A 19,076-nucleotide genomic window follows, 5' to 3' on the forward strand; every position below is an offset into this window, starting at 1 on the left:
ACGGCTCTTTTCAGAGCCACCTCACTCACTTGCACCAAGAGCTCGCTCCTTTACTGTTTTTATTAGTATTGTTTTTATAATATAAGTCTTATGCTCACACTTAAATCTTCATGCTGTTTCTATACCAGAAGTTACAGTTGGGATCAACGTGGAATTCACTGACTTTATTTTCAGAATTGCCTCATTCACTATGGTCAATGTGATTGGCTGTGCCTTTCAGGGAGCTGTTTACGTCTTGATGCATTCTCAGTCACCCAGGAAAGTAAATCTCCAGAAAGTTGATTCTGTTCATAGATGCAAAACAAACATGTAAACATATCCTGACATATTCATAGGGTTAATTTTTGAGACAAAATATCATGAGGTAGTCATGATTTTGCAAATATTCCACCTTGGAGTGCACTTTGCACAAATTGTTTTAATAATGGTGTAGTGGTGGAGTAATGGTGATACAAGAATCACAGGTGAAGTTGGATGATGACTTGGTGGTTCATGACTGTATTTGAAGCACATGTGTGACTGCATGTATGTGGAATGGCTCACTGTTATTCATCAGGTGACAGAGGCAGCTCTGCCATGTTGTAGCTCGGACAGAGGTGAAGAGGCGAGGTCACAGGTGACTGACTGATGATTTGGTGCTATAGATTAACTAGTATTTATTATCATGACAATTGTTAGGCTGCTGATGTAAATTGTTTCATTAGTGTATATTTGACAAAGAATCTGAATTGACATGTCTCACTTTTTATATGGCACGAATCCATGTGTTATTTTATCAGGTGGCAATATGTCCTAGTGCAGTCAGAGGGGAAGAGCCAGGCCCAAAGGTGAGGCACATCAAGCACACAATAATTTTAATCTGAGGATAAAACGCATGTACTGAGGCTGAAAGAAGCTTCAGTGCTCTCACAAGACTAAAAAGATGGCTAAGGTCAACAATGACTCAAATGAGATTAAACAATCCTGATGTATGCCATGTCCACCAGGAGAGACTGGACAGTATAGATGTAAAACAAATATGCCAGCAGTTTATCTCAGTTAACAAGAGGAGCAGGCATGTGTTTGGCTCCTTCACATGGACATTGAGTTGTTGTGTGGGACACCAGTAGTCCATGTCTTTTGCTGTAACAGTAGTTCATGTTGAGAATAAAACATCCCAGCTCACTGATTTGATTGGGGCAATATTGTGCCTAAAATGTTGCATCGTTTTGCCGAGAGATCTTTTGTGGTAATCGTAGCTAAGTGGTTTTATGGACAAAAACCACCAGGTTATTCAGTGTTCCCTTAGTGCTAATGTGTTAGAGATGTTGGTGTACTATAACTGAAGTAATGTTGTTAAGTCCTTAAAGTCATATTCTTTTATTGTCATGACTGTATTTGAAGCTATTTTTATGTTTGTATGATACCTGATTGATATGGAATATGGCTGAAGTAAACTAAAGCCTAAAATACTTAGTCAGTCATTTGTTTAATAGTAATTTAACATTATATAATTCACATATAAAACTATGAACTGTAATTTTAAATGATTTAAAAGCATGAAGAATAGCATATGTAGGCAAGTATATTTCTCCTTTTTTTTTCTTTTTTTTTTATCTTTATCAAGAAGCGACAAAAAGGAAAAAAGAAACAGGGCAGAGTTCAGTGGTTGAATCATCTGTCCCCACTGTTACAGGAAAAATGATTCTATGTTTCTTTACCTTCTTTTAAATGTACAAAGATGCCTTTTGTCTGCCCTTTGCCTATGGTTAGATTAGTTTAGAATTATCTTTTTAGACTTTCTCAGCAAAGACATACTGTTTTGGGACATATTGTTTTAGATTGTTTTATCTCTCACAGCCTTCTCCCAGCTCTCTGCTGACGAGACTAGCGCCACATATGGAGTTGTTTATTTTATTTGTTTTGTATTTTCTTATCCTGTTCTCACTGTCTTTCCTATAAAAATTACCAAGCCACTGTGCATGGTGTGAGTTGTCCTTAGCAGCTCACCCGTGTACACGTTTGATAAAGAAAGTAACTTTGTCTCATTGTGTCTTTATTTCTCCTGGGTCTTTTACAGAGTTTTCCCCCAACATTTCTTGGTCCTTCGACAGCCGGATCACCTCCATCGTGTCCCATCTCCGTGACCAGTCCACGTTGTTCGCCTGTCGACAGCCCACACACCAGGTGTGTGGAAAAAGACCAAGAGCGTTAAATTCGGGTCTTGGCCAACGTCTTAGAAAGCGACCCACGGTGGTGGGACCCGATCGAGGTGGACCAGACCCGGCGACACCGACCAGGTAGATACAGACACACTGACACAATCTTGCGTAAAAGCGCATTTTGAATTCAGGGAATTTAAAATAGCGGAAGTAGCTCGTCGACTGGTAGCTCTGGGAGCTCGTCGACTGGTAGCGTAGCTCGTCGACTGGAAGCTTTGGAAGCTCGTCGACTGGTAGCTTTGGAGCTCTGGGTAGCTCCCCCAGCTGGGTCTAGACTGGGTCTAGGGAGTAAGTAGCTCTGGGAGCTCCCCTTATTATAAGGGTTCCGGTCGCGCGCGTCGAAGCTGTGAATGTGAATGTGTGTGTGTGTGTGTATTGTTTTAATTAACGGAGCAAGCTGAATTTTCACGGTCCAATAAGAGACTGAGCTGCTCCTACTGTGTTTTTCTTTTACTGCTATTCACTGACGTGCTGGTGAGTTGAGAGAACGGTCGAGTTCCGTCTCGTAAAGTTCACACCGCTTTTGGAAATAGTCCGAAAGTAGAAGGGCGTGTGAGCAACCACTCTCGTCTCTAATACCAGCGAAGGTGATAGCAGCTGTATTGTGTATATATTACTTAAACAAAAATAAGTACATACATAAATAAGATGGGTAATCAAGCAAGTGAAATTAAAACTCACTCCTGCTGACGAGCAGTGGTGAGAAAAGAAAAGTCCAGACGCCGGACAAAAACAGTGTCTGTAAACTGAGAGATTTAAGAAAACAAAATATAAACAGTCAGAAGAACAGAACTCAACTGCCAGTTTAGTAAAACCAGAAGACGAGACACTGTGCAGTTCCCACAATCCTTTTAGTAAACCATCACTCACTCCTGCAGCCGCATCTGCAGCACCACCCATATCAGGAAGAACTTAATAATCCCTTATTAAGTGAAAACTAGAGATCAAAGTAGTTTGAAGTAGTTTAAAAGGGTTGAAAACAGACCCCACTGAGTAGATATAAATATAAAAAGTACGAAATAAAGATGAACAAAGGGAAAATTACAGTAGAAATTATCTTTAGAGTATTTGAAATTAATAATAGCAAGGATAACAACCTGTAAAGTGATATTAACAATGAAACACAGTTGGCATGATGACCATGCCCAGCATGTCTAAAATGAATATAAAGCAAATAATTCACACGAAAATATTTTAATAAGGTATATTAAGGCTGTGTCATTGTTCAGCCAAGGACAGTGTGTGAAAAGGTAACTGTCTCCACCCTGGGAAAAGGATGATTCTGCAGGTCATCTGAAGCCCTTGATGGATACAAAATAAAATATAAATAATATATTATAATAGAACTGCCTGGTCCGCCATGCAACAGAGAGAACAAATGTGACCGCAGATTGGATGAATTCTAAATTATCTGTTTGCCGAATAAGATGATCCTAACTAACAAATTGGCTCAGGAGTAGTATAGTGGTACACACTGATAAAATATTATAATATGCTATTGCTGTTATATAAGACAAAGGGTCTAATATTAACAATGACATAATATTAATATGAAGAGGCACCTTAGTCGGTTATGATGTGAGGTGGATAATTGTTAAGCAGTAGTCTGCATCAAGCTTAAGGTTTGCTAAAACTCAGTGTAATGACATGTGAGATGAAGACAATACAGAGAATAACTAAACTAATGAAGTGCATAGAGGCACTTGACCAGCTTGAAACCTATCATTCTAGAATGACACATTGCTGAGATAGAGCACACCTATAATAACAACCAATAAGCAAAACCCTGTAGACAACAGCTAAAACTACAGGATTGAGAAGCTGAATTAAATATGTAGACACTGCTAAGCTGATGAGCATGTTACACATTTTCTTTTCTTTTTATTTATTTGTTTCTTTTAGAGCAGAAGCTGCTGTAACACACCCAAAGAAAGACTCTAGGTCTGACCAACCGTCTCAGTCCTGGGCAAAAAGATGTCAGTCAATAAAATTCTAAAAGATAATTTGTTGACAAAAGATATATCAAGAGATAAAAGATAAAACAGTCCAGTGTCCCACTTATGAATTGTATAAAAACACACAGTCCCAAGGCCAGAGCCAGCTATGCCACACAGCCAAGTTGCACTCCACATGTTGCCTTTAACAGGGTTAGAAGTTGTCCTTGGAGACCCACCACCCTGCAAGCATATAGTCAGTGGTCACTCAAGCCTCTGCAACCCTGCTGCCTTTAGGCTGTGGCATATAATAGGCCCTGGACTGCACAGAGAGACAAAACGACACACCTAATATAAAATTCATAGGGCAAAACCCGTCCATCCCAAACATATCTGATTTCATCGCATTACATACCTGCACAGAGAGACAAAACAACACAGCAGTGTTTGTAGTGTGGGCTATAAGAAGACCGGTGTATCAGTGCAATCAAGTACACCTGCCTCTAATTAGTCCAACCCCATTCCAGCCATTGGCTCACCAAAAATGTGACACACACAAAACCACTCCCAACCCAGTGCAACTTCACACAATAATATGGAGCTGAATTAACACAGGCACATTAGTCTACCATGTTACAAGCTGCATGCTATTAAAAGCCAACATATGCAGACTTCTGCCTTGTTCGGGTGGCAGCATTTTTCTTTTTCTTTTGTGTCCTGACACGTTTATGTTTTTTGTTTTTGTTTGATTATTTTGTTGGTTTTGGAAACGAATTTAAACGAACTTGTGACCATACTTGAGAATCACAGTGACACATAGTGATTAGGCATATAATTGAAAAATGCCTAGGTTTAGAGCTGTGAGCTATGAGCTGTGAGCAATGCAAAGTTAAATATATATATTTGTATAAATGGGAAACAACCCTAACTTGAAAGTTTGAAATGTGTGAGATCCATGCATTGTTTGAAGAACTAGAAATTATCTAAAACTGCCTTAAGTGAAAATGTAGAGTTGCATCTATTCTCCCAAACAAAAAAAAAACAAAAAACAAAAAAAGGGAGAAGCATTCTGTAACTTAAAAATAAGGCTGACTGTTGACAACAGACTAAAACACTAATTCGCAGGTGGCTATCAGGAACAGAGAGGCGAGCAAAGTCACAAACACCAAGGCCGCAGACAGCCACGCAGAAACAGCAGATAACATAGAGACAACGCCTGCTAGAACCGTGGAGAGGAAGGTCACTTCACACGAGATTGTTGCGCATGTGAAATACACAAAGATAAACAAATAACCATTTATATAGACAGCCAGTATGTTTTCTCTGCTGTGCATCATTTTGCAAAAAAATCTGGAAAACCAGAGGAATGATTACACCAACTGGCAAACCAGCATGCCAACCTCTTACAACGCCTACTGACTCTTTCATTACTACAGGCAACAATTTTGCTGACAGAGCAGCAAAATAGGCGGCACAACAGGCAAACATCACATTGATGGCAGTAAACACACATCAGATTCCACTGGATGTGTTGAAAAATGAACAAAAAGCAGCAAGCACAGCAGAGCAGGCAAAATGGCTAAAACACGGTGCAGTTCTGACAAACGATTTAATGATGTGTTATGGCAAGCCAGTGTTGCCAAAATCGCTCCACAAAATGGCGGCATTAGTGACTCATGGCTGTACGCATTTGTCATCGGGGGGAATGACCTGTATTGTCAACACTCATTTTTACACTGTAAATTTTGAAACTTCAGCAAAACAATTTGTCAGAACGTGCATGACGTGTCAAAAATATAATGCTCAGGGTAACCTGCGACCACAAAGAGGCCGTTTTCCAACTCCGCCTCATCCTTTTCACACAATTCATATGGATTTTATTGAACTAAGCGAATGTCAAGGGTCAAAATACGCCCTAGTGGTTATAGACGTGTTCTCAAAGTGGCCGGAAATCTATCCAGTGAAAAAGGCAGATGCAATTTCAGTAGCAAAGTGCCTGTGCAATCACTTCATACCCACATATGGCATCCCAGCTTTGATACGGTCAGACAACGGCACTCATTTTGTAAATGATGTCATCACTAAGGTCTCTGAAGCACTCGGTTTCAGCATAAAACACCACTGTGCTTATCACCCTCAGAGCGCAGGCCTTGTAGAGAGAACTAACGGCACTATAAAACAAAGGCTCAGGAAATGCATGGCAGAAACAGGAAGGCCGTGGCCTGAATGTTTGGGTTTAGTGAAAATGTGGATGCGCTTAACACAAGGCTCCCATAAACTAACTCCATTTGAAATCATTCATGGCAGGCCGTTTCCACTGCCTATTACCAGTCAACCAATAGACAAAGCAATCAGAGAAAACACATTAGCAGAGTGGATGTCTAAGCTGTTAGAAAACAAAGAGATCGTTGTACATAATCAACAACCTGATGATGTTTCTCCAGTGTCTTGCAGGCTAAAGCCCGGTGACTGGGTTCTGATCAAGGTGCTCCAAAGGAAAAACTGGAGCACACCCAGGTGGGAGGGGCCATACCAAGTCCTCCTCACTACGCCCACCGCTTGCAAAATTGCGGAACGACCATCCTGGATCCATCAGAGTCACTGCAGGCGAGTAAGTGAAGCCATCTAAACTCAGTCGACACAGGCTCGCCCAATTGTTGTGATCTCGCCCGGTGGAGGGAACAGCCTTTCTGGCCGGGGGGTCTACTCACGACAGGAGGGTGTGTCCTGTTGTCATGAGGTGGTGGCTCCTAATAACTGCAGCGGCCCTGACCCTGGCCGGGCTCCTCACCTTTGCTTCCATGAGGGACAACAAGTCACGCTACATGGAGAAAAGGCAGACACTGTATGACAAAGGAAAGTACACCAAGTTTCCCCATGGCTACGCCACTAACTTCTGGTGGCAGTTTATGAACACTACAGCTCACTTGAATAACAAAACTGACTGCTATGCATGTACCCATATGCCCCTATCCTCGCAGACGTCTGGCCTGTGGCCGTACAGCATACCTGAAGATCGCAGTTGGTGTCTGTTGGGCCTGGCAACACATCCAGGCTACGGTACTCTTTGGTCCAAAGCCAACTACAGCATCCCAGCAAAAGCAACCTGGAGGTCATCATCACCCACAAATGTGAACTGTTCCGGACAGACCTACCTACTGACCTGGCCCCAAGTCTCAGACCCACTGCCTGATGTAATTCTACTGAACAAACTGAACGCATCACAACTGCCAGTATGTGTGATGAACAATGGCTCGCGGGCAGTGGGGGAGCTGCCTACTCACCTATGTAAGTACATATACACTTTCTGCCCACCAAGGAACGAGAGGAAGTGTATGGCCTGTTCAATCAACGCCACCTGTGCCAGTAACACGACGCTGATGGGCCTAAACTGTCGCTCCGACTACAGCTACCGAATGCCACTACAAACAAAGACTCAGTACCAGACAGGATGTGCACGGACGGCACCCAGCAGCAGAGGAACCAGAGTTTTGGCTGACTGGTACTTCCTATGTGGCAACAAGGCTTATCTGTCACTCCCTGAAGGTTGGGGAGGTCTGTGCGCCCTGGTGGAATTATCAGATCACGTTTTCTTCATGCAAAGTGTTGCACATCACCCAAGCAGCCGGCAGAGACGCGAAGTGGACATCGCCTCCCCCAATTCTTTCGGCATTACCGTGGACACTGGAGTGCCGGGAGAGTTTCGCATCTGGGGAGGAGGAGTGAAATTCTTACAGAGCTTGATCCCCGGCATTGGAGTTGCCGAGGTGCGGGATCACGTGGAGATCAACCGATATGCTCTGCTACGACACATCAACTTGACTAAGACCCTGGGAACTGCCTTAGCAGGAGAACAGCAGGCCATCAGAACGATGGTGCTGCAGAACAGACTGACACTAGACCTGCTAACAGCATCACAAGGAGGAGTTTGCAAGCTGATCGGGGAAACATGTTGCACTTTTATCCCTGATGGATACGAAACTGGAGGAGACATTTATGAAGCTTTGCAGAATTTGACCGCTCTGCAAAAATATGTCACTGACCACACACCTGGAGCAGCTACAGCACAAGGCTGGCTTGACTGGCTGTTCAGCGGTTCATGGCTGGCTGCTGTAGCAAAGCCATTTTTTCTTCTAGGTCTCATCATGATAGCACTGCTCATATTAGTGTTGTGTGTGTTGCCATGCCTAAGACTAATGATTTCAAAGATGATAACAACTACAATGACTGCTTATATTGCCGTGCCTGAAGAAGAACAACATCCCGTTGCAATTCTGTTAGAGGAGAACTTGTACTAGCTGCTAATAAATGACGTGGTGATTAAAAATGACTTGTCAAGTGATCATGCACTGATTAAAACATTAGTAGGTTATGCAAGTTTTCATGCTTTTCTTTTTTTCTTTTTTTGAAGTCTTGACTTTTAAACATGAAGTTTTTCATTTTAAATATAAAGTTTTCATGCTATTATTTTTTGAAGTCTTCAGTTTTAAACATAAAGTTTTCATTTTACATATGAAGTTTTCATTATTTTACATATAAAGTTTTCAATTTAAGGTTTGCATCATTTTAAATATAAGGTTTTCATCCTTGTATTTTTTGAAGTTTTCATTTTAGTTTTCATCCTTTTATTTTTTGTAGTTTTAGTTTTATTATTTTTTCTTGTTTATTCCACTTGTTATTTCATTTACTATGATTTTCATTTACTATGTTTTTCTTTTTATTATTTTCTTTTGTTTTATTCTTTAGACCAAATGACTGCCATTTCTGCTATGATGACATTTTGAAGATTTTGGAAATTAAAAATTGCCTAACATACTTAATAAATAATTTTCATAGACAATTGTTGTATACATTTAAAATAAGTTAAACAGGGGGGAATGTTACAGGAAAAATGATTCTATGTTTCTTTACCTTCTTTTAAATGTACAAAGATGCCTTTTGTCTGCCCTTTGCCTATGGTTAGATTAGTTTAGAATTATCTTTTTAGACTTTCTCAGCAAAGACATACTGTTTTGGGACATATTGTTTTAGATTGTTTTATCTCTCACAGCCTTCTCCCAGCTCTCTGCTGACGAGACTAGCGCCACATATGGAGTTGTTTATTTTATTTGTTTTGTATTTTCTTATCCTGTTCTCACTGTCTTTCCTATAAAAATTACCAAGCCACTGTGCATGGTGTGAGTTGTCCTTAGCAGCTCACCCGTGTACACGTTTGATAAAGAAAGTAACTTTGTCTCATTGTGTCTTTATTTCTCCTGGGTCTTTTACAGAGTTTTCCCCCAACACCCACCAATGCCAAAACCAAATCTACGCCCTTGCTATCTGTTGTAACCAATGACTATGATGTAACTGTACAAAGTGTGTCAGTCTTGTCAGCCCACTAGCCCAGACACCGACCAAACCCCTGCCCCAGATGGCGAACAGAGAACGGGGGTGTGTGAAGACCCCACGCCTCACTCCTCCCGCTCACTTATTGTTACTGCTAATGCAAATTAGTGCAAATCGAGAATGCAAACCACTATTTATTTAGTTGTGTAGATGTTTTCGTATTCCAGCCGATTCTGCTTCAGAAATTATTTAGTGCGTTTGAAGTCTAATATTGATTTAATTCGGCGGAATGTTGTCGATGTGTTTCTGTTTTTATGCAGCAGCCCGGACCAAAACTAAAAAAATGTGAACAAACATGTCGGACCTATTTCTGATCTGAAGATGAGTGCGGGGAAAATAAGGAGATCGCATAACACTGAATGATGCAACAAACCTCTGCACAAATGTACTTACTATCGTGTCTTTCTTTCCGCAGAACCAACGCGGTATCAAATACAAAAACAAAACTTTGATCTCTCTCCCAAAGGTTTTAACCGGATATCTGCGGTACAATCCACATTCCTGCTTCTCCAGAGCTCAGACTGCACGTCAAGTTGCACATGGCTCCAAACGCGGAAGAAACCAAAAGAACAAAAATACGCGGGTTATGGATGAGAATCGAATGACGCAAAGGACACCGCTTCCTCGTTTCTCTATTGTCAAGTCAAGTCATTTTTATAGCACAGTTAAAAGACATCAAGTGTCGTTCAAAGTGCTGGACAGAGGGATAATATAATAAAAACAATATAGATAAGATGAAAACATTGTAGAAAAATTGTAAGACATCCATATGTGTACATGCAAATATGCACTCTGCCTTCAAAGAGGGAGATAAGGTGGCGCTTAGAAGAGCGAGGGCTGAACTTTCTCGGGCCATCAGAGAGGCGAAGCGCGCACACGCCCAGAGAATCCACAACCACTTTAAGGACAGCGGCGACACACGACGCATGTGGCAGGGCTTACAAGCCATCGCTAACTACAGGACGACACCACCTGCCTGTGACAGTGACGGCTCCCTCCCAGATGTGCTTAACAACTTCTATGCTCGGTTCGACAGGCAGAACGACGTGGCGGCGAGGAAGACCACCCCTCCTCCGAACGACCAGGTCCTGTGTCTCACTACAGCTGAGGTGAGGAAAACTCTACGCAGAGTCAATCCACGTAAAGCTGCTGGACCAGACAACATCCCAGGCAGAGTGCTCAGAGAATGTGCTGATCAGCTGGCAAATGTTCTCACCGACATCTTCAACATCTCTCTGAGCAGTGCCGTTGTCCCCACGTGCTTCAAGGCCACCACCATCGTCCCCGTGCCCAAGAAGTCTTCTGTGTCCTGTCTCAATGACTACCGCCCTATCGCACTTACACCCACCATCATGAAGTGCTTCGAACGGCTCGTCATGAGACACATCAAGACCCTGCTGCCCCCCTCACTGGACCCAATGCAATTTGCATACCGCCATAACCGCTCAACGGACGACGCCATCTCCACTGCACTCCATCTTGCCCTGACACACTTGGACAAGAAGGACTCACACGTCCGAATGCTGTACATAGATTTCAGCTCAGCATTTAACACGATCATCCCCCAACAACTGATCGGAAAGCTGAGCCTGTTAGGCCTGAACACCTCCCTCTGCAACTGGATCCTGGACTTTCTGACCGGAAGGCCTCAGTCAGTACGGATCGGGAACTGCACCTCCAGCACCACCACACTGAGCACTGGGGCCCCACAAGGCTGTGTGCTCAGTCCTCTGCTGTTCACACTGCTGACTCATGACTGTGTAGCAACACACAGTTCAAATCACATCATTAAATTCGCTGATGACACGACCGTGGTGGGTCTCATTAGCAAGAACGACGAGTCAGCGTACAGAGAGGAAGTGCAGAGACTAACGGACTGGTGTAAGGACAACAACCTGTCTCTGAATGTTGACAAGACAAAAGAGATGGTTGTTGACTTTAGGAGGACACGAGGCGACCACTCACCGCTGAGCATCAACGGCTCCTCTGTGGAGATCGTTGACAGCACCAAATTCCTGGGTGTACACCTGGAGAAGGACCTCGGCTGGTCCCTCAACACCAGCTCCCTGCACAAGAAAGCCCAACAGCGTCTCTTCTTTCTGAGAAGACTGAGAAAGGCCCGGCTTCCACCACCGATCCTGACCACCTTCTATAGAGGAACTATTGAGAGCATCCTGAGCGGCTGCATCACTGTCTGGTTTGGGAGCTGTGCCATATCAGACCGCAAGACCCTACAGCGGATAGTGGGAACAGCAGAGAAGATCATCGGGGTCTCTCTACCCTCTATTGAGGACATCTACACCACACGCTGCATTCGCAAAGCCACCAGCATTGTGGCTGATCGGACACACCCCTCTCACACACTCTTTACACTCCTGCCATCTGGAAAAAGGTACCGAAGCATTCGGGCACGCACATCCAGACTGTGCAACAGCTTTTTTCCACAAGCCATCCGTCTCCTCAGCAAAAAGGGACTGACTGATAAACACGCACACACACACATACACTAACATTATCACTCAGCTTAACTCAAATACCTCAAAACATTGAGACTGGACTGACTAACCAACACAAAGCGCAAACACACTGACCTACACCACCAAACCATCGCACACACCAACCTGTAAATGCTCTTTTGCACAATATTATTACTAGATATATTATATATATATATATTTTTTTTTTTTTTTTTGCACTAACTTGTCTTGTAGCACCTTGGTTCCTGGAGGAACGTTGTTTCGCCTCACTGTGTATTTTTAAACTGTATATGGTTGAAGTGACAATAAAGTTGAACTTGGACTTGGACTTGTTATCTTTTGCAAGTAAAGCAACCGTCTCATGAAAACTTTTCGTCGTTGCTTCCTTAAAAAAGGTTTATATTTGTGACAAAAGTGTGCAAAATGCCCAACACACACAATCAAACACGATCTGTACAGCGTGATGAACGTCATCTGTTTTAAATGTATTAACTGAACAATCTGCAACAGAGTTTGACAATATTTTAAATAATTCTTTATTTTTTGAAAAGTGTTTTATGTGCTACATTTCCTGGGAGCTTTGCCGCCAGTAGACTTGCGAGCAGTCTGCTTGGTTCGTGCCATTCTTCCTCACGTTCCTTTCCCTGTGATAAGAGCAGAAAATGTAGCGAACAGAGAAGACTTGTCACTACCCGATCCGTACCGGAAACCCGATCGGTACCCCGCATGCGCGAAAGGTGTCTACTTCCGGTCGAAGCGTTTTACGATAGTTACAGGTCAGAGTATCTGTTAAGATGTTAAGAATAACAAGTATCTCTTAACATGTTTCCGATAATGAAGCATTTCAGTACAATGTAGACAAAAACGAAAAATAAAAAGATAGTTACGGATCAGGACTCCCCGATCCTTACTGCGCATGTGTAAAGTCTGACCGTACAAATCGAGTCTACCCGATCCGTACCGCGCATGTGCACGTTTTCTTCTTCTTCTGTTCTTTTAATGGCAGTGTACTCCCCAGTGTACGAGGATACTGCCACCTGCTGACCGAGCGAATAAACCCTATTATAAACTGAATTAGCGTCATTACAAACGTGTGTTAAATTTGATTTAGCGATAGTCGAGTGTGTTTATGCTTGTCTGTGAGGAGAGGATTGTTGGAATAGTGATGATGATGTGCGCTATCACTGTCAATTGTCAGTAAACACTTCATCTGGCTGATGAATCTACACCTGAGATATTACAAAGTCTGCATTATTAACTCTGTAATTAGGCGCCATTCTCCTTATTTTACGGCGCTGTTGCTCAATCGGGGGACGCTCTCTGTTGAGGAGAAAAGCATGAATTTCTTTGTATACGGATTATCCATTGTTTAAATGTCCCGGGCAGTCGAAAAGGAGGCAGAGCTGTTGAGAAATGCTAGGAGCTAACTGGGCGCTAACTGTATCATTCAAATATATTGAATGTCGCAATATTGGCAACGAGAGGAAGTGACGTAAGATTTGCGCATGCGGGGTACCGATCGGGTTTCCGGTACGGATCGGGTAGTGACAAGACTCTTTTTTTTTTTTTTTTTCCAAAATCTTTATTTAAACATCAGTACAATACAAAATGGAATTAAGCAGTATTACAATAATGGTGATGTACTTACAGAAGAATTGTATGCATAGATAAACAAATACAAGAACAGCATTCAAAAACAACAATAGAAACATGCTAGGGGGAAGTAACTAATCAAGCCAAAGAACAAAGTGATTGAAAGATCTTGATTTTTTCACAAACACCAATAGTTTTTATAGCTTTTGGGTTAGTGGAGTTCTTAATAGAGTTAAGATACTCTACAAGTTCAAAGGAGAATACATAGAAAGAGGGATGTCTTCCTAAATATTTGGACTTGTGAATATGAAATTTAGCCATTAAAAGTAACAAGTTAATCATATATCTGTTATCAAAATTGAATTGTTTTTGATTTTTGTGCAGACCAAACAAAACATATTTCCAAAACAGTACAAATCCTTTAAATATATTTTCTGAAATAAAAACACATAAGCTCTGCCAAAAATCTTTTACAAGGTTACAAAACCAAAAAAGATGTGTAGTAGATTCCTTGGAAGTTTTACAAAAGCTACAGCTTGTATCAATGTCTAATTTGAATTTGCTTTGAAGATAATCTTTAGAAGGATAAATTCTGTGTATTAATTTATAAGAAATATCTTTAATTTTGTTGGTAATTAAAAACTGATTAGGGAGCTTCCAAACTTCGTTCCACATAATACCATCTGACAGCCGGTTCCAGAAAAAAATAACATATGGTAGCGTGGTTATGGTACTCTGAAATAAAGCTCTAATCGATTTATTGTTGTTTTTAGATTGCTTAGAAAAGCAAATCTTGCCAACAAAAGTTTGTATGGGAGATGTCAACGGCCCGTGGAATGAAGTGATATTAGGTTGATTTTTAAACAGCATACAAACCCCTGATGGTATTGAGCCAAATACTTTGGTATAATCATGACGATTTATAGCTAAATTGAAGTGTAAACAAAATTCTTCATAGGAGAAAAGCATACCATTTGAGTCACATAATTGGTTGACTAAAACAATGTCATTCCTAAACCAACTATCTAAGAAGAGAGATTTTCTTTTAAATAAAACATCCTTATTATTCCAGATATAATAACTGTGTGGACTAAAGTTATGCTTGTAAATAAGGGTCCAAGCTAAAAAAGCTTGACGATGAAAAGCAGAGATCTTTAACGGGATTTTATCAATATCAAAATTACAAGTAAGGAAAAATTCAGTGCCACCTAACTTAGAAAACATGAACACAGGTATAGCATTCCAAATGGACGTAGGATTAGTAATTAGATTCTTCAACCAATTTATTTTGAATGTGTTATTTAAAGTGTTAAAATCTAACACATTAAGTCCTCCGTTGACATAGGAGTTCATAAGAACTGTTTTTTTAATGTAGTGTGTCCTATTTTTCCAGATAAAGTTGAAAATTAACTTATCAACCTCTTTTATAAGCTTTTTATCAAGGTGCAATGCCAATGCAGCGTATGTAAGACGAGAGATGCCTTCTGCTTTAGTTATTAATACTCTGCCTTTTAACGACAAATCTCTTAAGAGCCACTGATTAAATCTGTGTTTGAGTTTCTCTAGAATAGGATAAAAATTTTGAGTTATTCTACTTTCCTGGTTCTTGGTTATTATGACACCTAAATAACGAACTTCTTGTTTAAGTGGAATGTTACACAAAGCTGTTTTCGAGCAGTCTTTTATCGCCATAAGTTCACATTTAGGAATATTCAAGTATAATCCAGAAGCTTTGGAAAATATAGAGATTGAGTCAATAGCAATAGAGATTTGATGTTCATCTTTTAGGAATAATGTAGTGTCATCCGCTAACTGTGTTATGAGTAAATCTTTGCCAATTAGCGATATACCTTTTACATTGCTTGATTTCATATGGTTAGACAATAGTTGGGCAATTAACAAAAACAGGTATGGAGAAATGGGACAGCCTTGTCTTATCCCTCTTTGTATGTTAAATCTGGGTGAAGTACCGTTTGTTAATTTAATACTGCTGTTACTGTTATGGTATAATGTTTTAATCGCTGTAGAGAAGTAAGAGCCAAAACCATACTTATCCAGAGCTTGAAATATAAATTCATGCTCCACCGTATCGAAGGCCTTGTAGAAGTCTAAAAATAATATGAAACCATTGCAATCTATGAGGTCAGAATAATCCAGAACATCTAAAACCAATCTGATATTGTTAGTTATGTGTCTTTTGGGCATAAAGCCAGATTGTGTTTCATCAATAACAGAGTCAAGAACCATCTTAAGTCTGTTAGCTATAATTAGAGCAAATACTTTATAGTCATTATTTAGCAAGCTAATCAGTCTCCAATTATCAATCATTAATAGGTCCTTATTAGGCTTCGGGATCAATGTAGTCAAACCTTGATTCATCGTAGTGGGAAGCTGTTGGTTTCCTATGCTTTCTGCAAATACCTCAAGAAGAAAGGGAGACAACTCTTCAGAGAAAGTTTTATATAATTCAGCAGTAAGACCATCCATACCTGGAGATTTATTATTTTTCAATAGCCCAATTGCAACTTTGACTTCTTCTAATGAGATGGGTTGATCACATAATATAGATTCTTCTTGGCTGATAGATTTAACATTCAGCGATCCTAAGAGATGATTTGCATCTTCCTGAGAAAATGTAGAACTATAAAGTTCCTTATAGAAATGACTACAATATTTAGAGATTAATCTGTAATCCTCTGTTATAACTCCATTTATCATTAATTTGCTAATATTATTTATACTTGAGTGTTTCTTTTCTAAACTGAAGAAGTAATGGGAGTTACGCTCACCTTCTTCAAGCCATTTAGATCTTGATCTGATAAAAGCGCCTTTTGCTTTGTCTGTGTATAAACGATCTAATTTATCTTGTAATTTAGCAAGGTTCATTTTATCCTCTTCAGTTAAAGTGTCAATTCGTTTATTAGATAACTGTGTGATTTGAGAAATTATATTTTCTTCCTCCAATCTTTTGGATTTTGCATTAAGGCTGCCAATCTTTCTTAAATATTTGCCAATTTCAAATTTTAATAATTCCCAGTTATTACCATATTTTAAATCTTCTTGAGCTATAGACCAAAAGTTTGAGATCAGTTCTTTAAGATCCTTTTTCACATCGTCTTTTTGTAATAATGAGCTGTTGAGTTTCCAGTATGTAAATTTAACAACAGAAGAATTAGGTAGAGAAGTTAGATTTATTTTAATATATATGGCTTTATGATCTGTTGCTGGAGAAGGCCAAGCACCTACATCTATGCTATTGCTGTCAAAGCTCTCTGAGACTAACCAAAAGTCTATCCTTGAATGTCTCGAGTTAGAATTGTTGCACCAAGTAAACATTTTGGACTGAGGAAATTTGAATCTCCAAATGTCTGTAAGTTTCAGGCGTACCATAACAGCCTTCAATGTGGTATTAATTCTTTTCGAATGTCCTGGAGGAAATTTATCTAATTCAGCATCCATAATACAGTTAAAGTCTCCACCTAGTAATAATTTTGCATTTGGAAATTTATTTAACCAGCTAGATATTTTTTTTTCAATCGTCAAAAATAAATGATCATTTTCTAGCTTCGTGTTAAACCCATATATGTTAGTAACAATTAAGACTAAATCATTATATCTTATGACTTGACATATGTAATGACCTGCAGAATCACATTCTGTATGTAAAACATCCCCATTATATCTGTTTTTTAGGATTGATACCCCAGCTGATCGCTCAGTTCCATGAGATAACCAAATAGAATTTCCCCATTGAGATCGCCAAAAACTAACATCGTCGATAGTAGAGTGAGATTCTTGCAAAAACACAAAGTCAGATTTAAGTTGCTTTGCATAAAGAAAAGTGGCTTTACGTTTTAAGTTGTTACGAAGACCCCTAGCATTAATAGAAACAAAAAACAAAGAACACAAGTTGACAAAGAAAAGATATGTATTAAAAAGTAAATCGAAGATAAACTTTTTAACCTAACACTGAGATCAGCACTAGAATATGAGAATGTTCACAGTATAGAGTAAATATATATATATATAAAAAAAAAAAACTTTAGACGCCTAATAAAAGCATAACAAAAAAGGTTTTACCTATTTAACAGTAATTTGGCTTTTTGCTAACACCAAAGAGCAATTTAGACAGCCAACTATTAATATCTACAAATATCAGGCACATCAATATAAAGAACACCTTGTAAACAAACCTGAGAAGAACTAAGGGTCAGGGAATATTGAAGAGTTTATGTGTGAACTTCAGCACCATTTACAAAGCCTCGACCTCCAATAAAGTAAGCAGACTTCCCTTCTTCACGTGCTTTCTTTATAATGGGCCACAGCTTCAGTCTGTTTTCTTTGTCCTCTCTCGTCAGGTCTTCAGTAAACCTCAGATGATTATTTTGAAGGAAAGTATTATTCTTGGCAGCTTTCCACACCGCATCACGAATTCTTCTTGAGATGAACCGGATGATGATCCCTCTGGGTCTCGGGTCATTTTGTTTTGGTTTCCCCACTCGATGAGCGATGTCTAAGACCTCTGAAAACTTTTCCTTCTCCGCAGGTAGAACCGTTTGGCATATCCCAATCGCCTTTGCGCGCACATCTTCCTTCTCCAACTCCGGTACCCCATACAGTCTCAGATTCCAACGGCGGTTGTAGCGTTCAACTTCAGAGATGCGTTCGTCACATTTCTGTGTAAGCGTTTCGTTTTTCTCAACCCTTTTCTCAATGACCATAATCTTATCACTTATGTCCTTTAAGTCCGTACGAACTGTTCCTACCATTTCTTCAATTGCGTCACTTCTGGTGTTGATCAGATTAATCAAAGTGTTGACCGCATCAGCTTTCAGGGAATCGTCATCAGAGTGACTGGTAGACAGTGTTGGTTTTTTAGCCACTGGAGGCTTGGAAGGCGTAACTGGTAGGGGTGGAAATTCTTCTTCAACCATCTGCTGACACTCCATTTCTCTTATGTAGCTATGGTCGCTAGCTAGCATGCTAGTTGCATGTGGTTTGCCCGAGTTACTCAGCCTTTTCTGAGCAGATTTCGACATGTTGTTGTTGCAGAATTTGGTTTCAGGTTTAGCAGGTTTAGTGTGTTGATCTTCAAAAAAGTCTTGAAAGTTACAAAGACGTCAAATAAGCGTTGTAAAAATGCTTTATATCTTTCTAGTGCTGAGAGCTCGAAAAGACACTCCTCATCACGCCGCCATCTTGCTCGGCCCCCCGGTAGTGACAAGACTCGCTGCTCTCATAGTGTGTGACTGGCTGTGACGCGGTGCCGCTCCGTGATTGGTGACGGGCTCCACGTGGAACATCGCCCCGCCTCGGTGTGTGCTGCTCATTGGAGAAAAGTGCAATTGATGTTGAGCGCTGCCGCAAGCCTCTCTGCGATTGGTGCGTGACGAAGCTGCGCGCGCTCTGCGGAAATATAAGCGAGACTTTGAGCTGATCAGGACACATTTACTCTTAGGTTCTTTTCTTCGTAGCATCGAGAC

General features: G+C 40.5%; 1 protein-coding gene across 1 annotated transcript; it reads left to right on the forward strand.

Moving 5' to 3' along the window:
• Positions 1 to 1,673: 1,673 nt before the first annotated feature.
• LOC143415645 (uncharacterized) lies at positions 1,674 to 8,520 on the forward strand. Its single transcript, XM_076880968.1, has 2 exons — positions 1,674 to 2,279; positions 6,580 to 8,520. The coding sequence occupies exon 2, from the start codon at positions 6,871 to 6,873 to the stop codon at positions 8,431 to 8,433; it is 1,563 nt and encodes a 520-aa protein (XP_076737083.1). The 5' UTR covers positions 1,674 to 2,279; positions 6,580 to 6,870; the 3' UTR covers positions 8,434 to 8,520.
• The last annotated feature ends 10,556 nt before the right edge of the window (positions 8,521 to 19,076 follow it).

This window comes from Maylandia zebra, linkage group LG3 (genome assembly GCF_041146795.1).
Source record: "Maylandia zebra isolate NMK-2024a linkage group LG3, Mzebra_GT3a, whole genome shotgun sequence".
Classification (NCBI taxonomy): Eukaryota; Metazoa; Chordata; class Actinopteri; order Cichliformes; family Cichlidae; genus Maylandia; species Maylandia zebra.

What these genes read in the sequence shown, in the direction of transcription:
- LOC143415645 (XM_076880968.1), top strand. Translation starts at nt 6,871, where the DNA reads ATGAGGTGGTGGCTCCTAATAACTGCAGCGGCCCTGACCCTGGCCGGG.